General features: G+C 42.0%; 2 protein-coding genes across 2 annotated transcripts; one reads left to right on the forward strand and one right to left on the reverse strand.

Annotated features, from left to right (window-relative positions):
* Positions 1-9: 9 nt before the first annotated feature.
* LIPT1 (lipoyltransferase 1) lies at positions 10-1,199 on the forward strand. Its single transcript, XM_009873553.1, is given in 2 exon segments — positions 10-260; positions 262-1,199. Coding segments are annotated over 2 exon segments (1,116 nt in total). The 5' UTR covers positions 10-24; the 3' UTR covers positions 1,142-1,199.
* A 5,867-nt stretch (positions 1,200-7,066) lies between these two features.
* On the reverse strand, positions 7,067-8,935 carry MITD1 (MIT, microtubule interacting and transport, domain containing 1). Its single transcript, XM_009873564.1, has 6 exons — positions 8,839-8,935; positions 8,611-8,747; positions 8,434-8,520; positions 7,644-7,759; positions 7,250-7,310; positions 7,067-7,162 (listed from the first exon to the last, which is right to left on the reverse strand). The coding sequence occupies exons 1-6, from the start codon at positions 8,885-8,887 to the stop codon at positions 7,067-7,069; spliced, it is 546 nt and encodes a 181-aa protein (XP_009871866.1). The 5' UTR covers positions 8,888-8,935.
* Positions 8,936-9,174: the final 239 nt, after the last annotated feature.

Genomic DNA, 9,174 nt, shown 5'->3' on the forward strand with positions numbered 1-9,174 from the left:
TCCTGCTGTCTACTGTCCAAAACCATGGTACTCCAGTCATCATTAAAGAACTGCCTTCAGCTGTCCTGCATCCTCAGGACTCCAAAAGCTGGCTTCAGAAACACAACTAGTGGAGGCCTTATCATCCAGTCTGTTTCTAATGATGTTTACGAAAATCTAGCTGTGGAAGACTGGATCCATGACCACATGAATTTAGAGAACCAACAGGTGCTTTTCCTGTGGAGAAATTCCCCTGCTGTGGTAATAGGGAGACATCAGAATAAAGGAATGCAACCTCAAGCTTTTGAGGCAAAAAAATATAAAACTAGCCAGGAGAAGAAGTGGAGGAGGGACAGTTTACCATGACTTAGGTAATATCAATTTGACTTTCTTTACAAACAGAAAAAAATATGAACGAATGGAAAACCTGAAACTAGTTGTGAAGGCACTGAAAGCCTTGCGTCCCTGGTTAGATGTACATGTCACTGACAGATATGACATCCTGCTAGATGGGCAGTACAAAATCTCAGGTACTGCTGCAAAGCTGGGAAGGACGACTGCTTATCACCACTGTACTTTACTCTGTAACGCAGATAAGTTTGTTTTATCTTCTGTGCTAAAAAGCCCTTATAAAGGGATAAAAAGCAATGCCACTCCTAGTGTGCCTGCCTCAGTGAAAAATCTCTTTGAAGAGGATCCCAGTTTAACTTGTGAGATGCTCTTGGATGCCATTGCTGAAGAATATGCTACACAACACCAAGTAGATCATCATGTCACCTTAATAAATCCAGCTGATGAGACTCTGCTTCCTGGAATTAAAAATAAAACTAAAGAACTACGAACCTGGGAATGGGTGTATGGAAAGACACCAAAGTTCAGCGTTAACACGTGTTTTAACATGGTCTATAAAGATTCTGTTCTTGATGTTAAAGTAGGTATGGATGTAAAGCATGGAAGGATTGAAGTCTGTAACATAGATCTGCCAGACCAGTGGCTGCCACCAGCACTGTGCAGTGAACTGGTGAAGAGCCTTACTGGCAGTAAGTTTTGCCCAAATGAAACCACTACACTAGCAACAACATTACTAAGAGTATGTCCACAAGATGATGAGTTGCACAGTAGGTGGAATCTACTATGCGAGAATATGGTAATGCTAATGTGACTTGCATTTTGAAAATTGAAGTTAAACTTGTGCTGCTTTTTTATTTAATCTATTGAAAACAAAACATTACTTTCTATGAGCTGAGTTTTATTGGTAATTAAAACTGTTTAGTCTCGTGCTCTTGCTTAATATTACTTCGCCTAATTTTACTAGCAATCGGATTTCATGTTGCCTGCAACTGTGGTTCCCAAAGTGTAGGACGTAAGCCACTGCAGTGGCCTGCAGCCCTGTATCGTGCCGTGCTAACAGACATCATTGCTGCTTAAACCCGGGGAAAAGGCAGCAGCATCCCAAACTGGCTCTGTAGCAGAGAGGGTACCAACGGCTGACACAGATAGGGTAGGAGGAAAACTGCCGCTGTGCTGCTGCACTGGATCGCCCAGTCTGCATCCGCCTCCTGGCACATAGCTCAGAGGCCACATCTCAGCCTGTGAGCTGTGGGTGGGGAGGGATGTTCTCCTGGTTTATGGTTGAAAGTCCTTGCTTGCAGAGTGCTGGTGGCCCTCTGCCTCCCTACAACCATGGTAGTAAACTAAGGTCGTTCCTGTGCAATGCATCAGTCCAGTAGTGCCACCGTGGATTAGGGCTTTTTTGTCCATGCCTAAGCAAGAGTGGGAGAAGGATTAGGAAGTTCAGCGTGGGGGTTCATGTGACGAGGGCAGGAGAGGCTAAGCAGGTCAGAGGCTGAATGTACCTCGTACCTGCTCGTACCTGCACTGCCCAACTCAAAGCTGGGAGTCACTGTGGCCATAGGTGCTAACTACAGCCACTAAAAATGGGAATAATTCTACATTAAGAAATAGACTTGCAAATCAGATCTAAGAAAAATAGGTTCCTTTTGTTACCATCTAGGACAAAATTTACTACTGAAAGGCAATACTGAACTGAAAATGACAGTTTTCCTGTTAAATAAAAATAATTGCTCAATATAAAGTAATATTATGAAAGAAAGGCTCAAGATGTATTTCACTGTTGTCAAATAAGCAGAATGCAATTCTGATCAGGTCAGCAGCAGTTTATTGCTATAGCTGTAAGAGAGAATCCAGCACAGTAGCGACAGACTCCACTTATCTGAACTCTCCCCAAATGAGGCAGTTTCAGAGTTTATATACCTTTTTGTTATACAACTCTTTCTTCAGCAAACTGCCCTTGAGTAGTAGAGTTAGTTAAATTTGGAGTGGAGGGTTCAACAAGCAAAAAAGCTGTAAATTCACTCTGTCTGGGTATGAGGTAAATTTCATTCAGGGCAGAATATGTGGCACAACACAATTTACTTAAGAGTTTTTTCCTGGAAGGTTAACTGGGGTGGTAGAACTTAACAGGAAAGCATGATATTTTCATGATTTCTTCACTGTGAGGGTGGTGAGACACTGGAACAGGTTGCCTAGAGAAGCTGTGGCTGCCCCCTCCCTGGCAGTGCTCAAGGCCAGGCTGGATGGGGCTTGGAGCAACCTGGGCTGGTGGGAGAGAGGTGTCCCTGCCCATGGCAGGGGGTTGGAACTAGGTGATCTTTAAGGTCTTTTCCAACCCAAACCATTCTATGATTCTATGACATCCAGAAGTGGGGAAGATAGTTACACACAAAGGTCTTGTTATCAGATGACATGAGTTGCCCTGAAATACCAATGGCATTTACTAGCTCTGAAAATAAGGGAACTGCAGGAAAATCAGAGGCACATAAAGTGGATAGAGAAATGCCAGTATCAGGTAGGTAAGAAACTATCTTGCTGTTAATAAGGGCAAGATAAATAAGGACCAGTCTAGCCTAAAGAAAAGTAAAGGAGCAATGATGTTTATGTCCTTGGAGCTGACCTAATCACATTTCTGAGGCCATCAGGGAATAGTTAGGTGAAAAGTCAGGGTGATTGAAGCCTGCTAGACTTAAAAGACCTACAGTTAGGTCTGTAAGGACATTCTGACTTCCAGCGTCCTTGTTGTCCACCCTCAGCTGAAGCTCAAGTAGGGATTTCAGAAGGTCCCTTACCTTTCCAAGTGGCACCAACGGGGTTTTGGCATAGATCAGTTCTGTGGTCCTCTCAAGTAAAGCAGGACAGGTGAATCCAAGTCATGGCACCAATTCTGTCAGTGAATAACTGGAATACAGCTTTGATCTGGTCAGAACAGCCGCAGTTCATTACTATACAAGAGAACACTGAGCAGCAGACACAGCCTCTGCTGATACAAACTCTGCCCAAGTGGGGCAGTTACAGAGTTTATAAACTGCTAGGTTACAAATTGCATTTTCAGGAAACTGTCAGAAAAGCAGGATGTGGTAACAGCAGTGACAGAAATTCTTCACATAAGGAGGATCTAGACAAATTAGAAGGCCCTAGGTGGTATATTTTTTATGAATACTTCCCTCCTTTGTTAATTCAACCATGCAAAACAGATGAGACCATTAGCTGCAAATACTGGTTAACCAGTGAGGTTTGAAAAGGCCTATGAGATATGTTGTATGAAAAAAAAATGTAGTTTTGATATTTGCCTGTCAGAGTCCCAGGACTTTCACTGATTTGTCTATCAGAGTCGCAGTAAAGGGCTTTCACCAAGTCAGATTCACAAAAGTCAAAATTAGTTATGTGAGAGTGACAGAACAGACTAAAGATTGCCACTGATAAATTCAGTGACTACAGCAGCGCTACTAATTCAGGTTAATATTGTTAGCAGAAATAATAATAACAACAACCCAGGGGCAATGTTCATCAGAGTGTGAAAGGTTCGGCGCTTACCCAGAGAGGCATCCCTGCCTGGGGTGGAGAAAGAGAATGCAACCTGTTGAGTGGTCCGTCAGATACTGAGGTTCTTCATCCTGTGATAGCCGGACGAGTCTCCACTCCTCCGGATTGCACTGGAGATTGCAAGGCCAGTCTTAATCGTTCTTTGAACACAGGGGCCCCACCTCATTATCCAAGTTCCACAAGGTGTCACTGTGGTACTTGCACACTGTCTCCTTTAAAAGCTGTCGGGCTGACAGCACTCCGTAGGAGGAAATGACATGGCAGAAGTGACCTGCCTTTAGGTAAGGAGAGCAGTCCACAGGAGTGAATGCAGCCCTCGCTCGGAGGACTGGCACTCACTGCAACACTGAAGAGCTCTAGGATGACTCCAGTGGGGGAGGTGGCTTAAACTCATCTCCACAGATGATGCCAGGAGGGACAGTCCTGGCTGCCCAATCCAGCTGATGGCCACAACTACAGAAATGCTGAGTGGCAGCACAGAAGAACATGACCTGAAGTCGGTAAAATGATTCTGGAACTTTACTTTTAGATGATAATTTTTCTCCCATTCATCAATGCCAATTCACCCTCACACATGGCGTTCCTCCTGATAGGGAAAGGAACTATTCAGAGAAAAAGGGCTTATCAATAAAAATTGCAGTGCAGTGCCAACTAGTACATAGAATCATTCAGGTCGGAAAAGACCCTTGGGATCAAGTCCAACCATTAACCCTGCTCTACAAAGCTCACCCCCTAAACCATATTTCCCAACACCACATCTAAATGACCTTTAAACACGTTCAGGGAAGGTAACTCGACCACATCGCTGGGCAGCCTATGCCAACGCCTGACTACTCTTTCTGTGAAAAAAATTTTCCTAATGTCCAGTCTATACCTACCCTGTTGCAGTTTGACGCCATTCCCTCTTGTTCCACCGCTAATTACCTGTGACAAGAGACAAGCACTAAACCCTCCACAATGTCCTTTCAGGAAGTTGTAGGGCAATGAGGTCTCCCCTCAGCCTCCTCTTCTTCAAACTAAACAGGCTTAGTTTAGTTTACATCACTAAAGGCTTAGTTGTACATATAGAATCATAGAATATGTTGGGTTGGAAGGGACCTTTAAAGGTCATCTCGTCCAACCCCCCTGAAATAAGCAGGGACAATACATATAGATACTGCATATCCATGATCTGCAAGGAAATGTGTAGTCTTAGCTAGTGAATTATAGTCTAATTAGAAAAGAGAAAGTTCTAGCAATGAACGTGTGAGAGAGGGAAGGCCATGCTTGTCTCTTGTGGTCTTTCTAGAGATGCAGAAAGCACAGAGATTTTTATTTTGATTTCCAATTAAGGACTAAAATTTAAAGTTGATTTAAAAAATTTAAGGTGGCCTTTTATTTTGCCCCTGTGTGTTTGAAAGTGCTGTGCTGGGTTAGAAGATACAAAGCTTCATATTTGGGAAGCTTACTGTACTTAGTAAGCCTTCTCCCAAAAATGGCTGATGTATAAGGCATTATCTAGCTTCCTTGAATTGTCCTTCGTAGTGCAGAGAATTCAAACAGATAACTAAAACTACAAATAATAAAAAATAACCTTTATTCTCATTAAAAATAGACATATATTGTACACAATGGAATAAAACCGATGTCAGTGACCAGAAACCTAGTATCAGAGCAGCAAGTCAGGGAGCTTCTTTGGAATGTTTGGAGGGGGGTGGGGGGCAACTGATAGCATACAGCTTCTGTGGCACGTATGTTATTCTTTCGCTGATGTAACACTGAAAAGCTGAGACCTTATGCGGAAGGATAAAGAAGGCAAAGCACTGGCAAATTGTGACACAGAGAACAAGGCGAAGACCAGCTTTGTTTCTTCTTGATAGCTGTGAAATAGATTTGTTGTGTTAGAGGCAAAAGATTAGCAGTATTATGTGACAGAAGGTGAAAGAAGAATAAAACAATTACAAAAAGGATAATGTAATAGACCAACCATCAGGAAGAAGAAAGAAGAGAGAAAATGTTCTACCAAGGAACATGCTACTAGAATATGGAGGCTTATTGCATTGCAAGATGCAGAAAACATAAGGCACCTATCAGCTTTGGCGCTGAGATTTTGATGTGACCTGCAAGAGAGGCCACTGCCTGTTCTTCACGTCAGACTACACAACTTTGACAGATTCTTGCTGACAGTGATCTTGTATTAGGAGAAAAAACAGCAACAGCTCAGGTGATACCTTCTGCTTTCCAGAGGATGAAGGGAAGACAAGACTGTCTTTTTTTTCCAATTAGTATACTCCTTAGAACCATTATTAACAAGAAAGTTTCAGGGTATCCAACTTTTGGATAATTTTTAGATCTATTATTAGTTTTAGGGGACTACATTAGCAGCAGGAAAACAGCTTACCACAATTCAGACTGGCACGACTAGCTGGGAGGACATTAAACTTGCAAGTCAAGGAAACAGATTGGGAGAGGAACGTACAACCTTTCCATGCCCCATCAAAGGAAGGAAATTGGGTGTATGACTATGCCTCACAGAGTAAAGGCACATATAGGAATGATAGGGAAATGAATAAGCTGTTTGCATCCTTTCCAGCCTAAAATCCGTCACATAGAGACACATGAGATGGCTCTAAAATATCTGTATAATGAACACTACAATGTCTGTATGCAAGCAGCTTGAAAAATGGAATGTTTAGGGTTATCAGCAAAGTCTGTGAAACCAGGTATTAGGGGATTAAGTAAAACACAGCAGAACAGTAGGCATGACTAGACTACAGAAATTAAAGAAAATAAACAAAGCTGCTTATAAAAGAGGACAGCCCAGCTTCAAATGTTTGTGAAGCAGTCAATTAAAGATACAGAGAAGAAAAATCTGCTCAAGACAAAGTTAATAGTGAACATAGAAATGACAGTAAAAAGGCCTTTGAGAGAGTGTAGTGAGGATCTGTTCTGAAATCAAGATATTATGTTCTGAAATCAAGAATTAGATATGGATTGCATTAATAAACATTACGGGAGAAGTACTGTGGAGGAATTGTTCAGTTGTGTTTTCTCAGACTTGAAAAGTCTCAAATGTTCTTAAACCTATAGATTATAAAAGCTGTGCTGGACTAAGAAGAATTGCTTCTGAGGGTGGACAGCTGGACTCAAGCAGCATCTTCTAGTCTTTATGCTTATAAAAACACTCATTAAAAGCAGACCTATCTGATCACATTTTCTTTGTATGTTTAGTATGAAAGACATCCACTGTTGTTTCATGGCAAGGTCGCAAGTCAAGGTCACAGTATCCAATGCTGAAACGGCTCTGCAGGAATTAACAGAATTGACATGGTGACCACAGAACGAGCTCTTCTACAGTATAAGTTAATTAAAGAGATCGAAGTATTCTTACCTGTGGTTTCTTAAAATAATCAAGACCCCTTCCAATCTTAATCATCCATCCATTGTTGAATCTGTTTTAAAAATTCACAAATGTGAAAACCATGAGAACGTTGAATAGAAAAGGTTATATCCACATGACACACAAGCTCCACGTTACAATCAGTTATTTCCTAGTGTCACCGATACCTGTGTGAAGCACAGAAGACACTGTTCTATGTAAAGAGACATTTGCCATTACGTTCACAGTTAGAACGCATGAAACTACAGAAGGTTGACTGTACCAAGTGAGTGCCACTACCTTTCACTTGGTTAACCACAGCTGTAATTAGAAATTGTCTCCAAAGTTAGGGTTTAGAGTTTGACTTCAAGTAACTGGTATTTGCTGACTTCTTTATGTCACTCACCTAATTTCTCGATCATGTATTGAAGATGAAAATTCAATATTTAATGTTACTCCATAACTTCTCAATGATTGTTGGATTTCTTCCAAGCCACTTAGCTGTTGATTCCTCCCACTGCCCTGTTAAAAGTAAAAAAAAATGTGGCAGGGTTGGTTTCTTTTTTTACCATATAGTCTAACTTTCGGTCACTTCTTCCTAAACTCACCCACAAAACCTTTTTAGTAATAATGTAAACCCAAAGTCAGTCAGCTGGATGAAGGCAGATTTGCAGTTTCAAAGACAGGATAAAAAGCAGACAGATTATGGGTATATTTGCTAAGAGATGAGGAGGAGGAGCACTCATCCTCAGCCCTTTGAAACTAGGTCTGTGTTAGTATCTGAGCCAAAATAAATGCAGCAATGGTTTGAGAGGTTTTAGCTCATCAAAGCCTCTAAAATGACAACTACATACAGCTGCTGGAAGAGAAAAAAAAAATGTATTTCAACAGATGTTTTGGTTTTGATGACATTTTCCACAACAAAGCTTTCACAAAAATATCTTTTACGTTTGAGATCCTATTTACCACAAATTTTTTAGTTATCAGGACACTCTGAACGTACTAAATTACTTAGGCTCAACTATAATATTTTTATTTTGCTCTTCATCTGTGTTTTCTGCTGGAAGTGTCAGAACCTAACAAGTACTGTCAAGTAAGAATAAATCTGTATTTAAAAATAAATGTGTGTATATATATATACTTGCATGTGGTATCACCTGAGTGCAAGGAAACAAAACAAAATCTTGGACACTTACTGCCTCATAGGAAGTGACAAGGTGGATTGTTTTCACTTTGCATGGCCCCTTAACTAGCATCTCGCAGAATCGCAGGAAGTTATACAACTGTAAAAGTTTTAATGAATTTAGTAACTTGGATTTATTTTTTTTTTTAGGAGTTAACATCTGTATCAGTTAGAGCAAACGTCTACTTGCCTGATGAACGGTCCTAATGTACGGGTCCTCCACCCAAACTTCAGAAACGATGTCCGTCAGGTACTCCTGGAAAAGCTTTTCATAGCCAAAACCTGTCGCGTTTTCCTCTATCCGGATTTGCTTATGGTACTTGCCATCTGAAAAGGTGGCGACACAAATCCTCTGCTCACCGCCTTGCCCGCAAAATGCTCACACACCAAGGGGTGCTTAAACCTTGCAGCTCCGTACCTTGCTTCTCTTTTTCAATGTGTTTTTTGATGTCTTCAGCTCTGGTCATGTACTCGGATATTTTCTGCCGGTAACGCTGCTTTTTCGTTTCATCTTTGGAGGCTGTGAAGGAGAAGCGCGCAAGACCCGTGGCTCCCCTCGGGCAGGAGGGAGCGCGGGGAGCTCAGCCCTGCCCGGCAACCGCCGGCTTTCCCGGGGAGACACCGCCAGCTCTCCTCTCCCTCCCGCCCAGGCGACGGGGGCATCAGACACGGCTCACGTCTCCTCAAAACCACTCCCGGCTGGCGGCGTCCGGTGTCTAACGAGTAACCGCCTCGGCGGTTGCAGCAAACGGCT

Source organism: Apaloderma vittatum, unplaced genomic scaffold (assembly GCF_000703405.1).
Source record: "Apaloderma vittatum isolate BGI_N311 unplaced genomic scaffold, ASM70340v1 scaffold8070, whole genome shotgun sequence".
Taxonomy (NCBI): Eukaryota; Metazoa; Chordata; class Aves; order Trogoniformes; family Trogonidae; genus Apaloderma; species Apaloderma vittatum.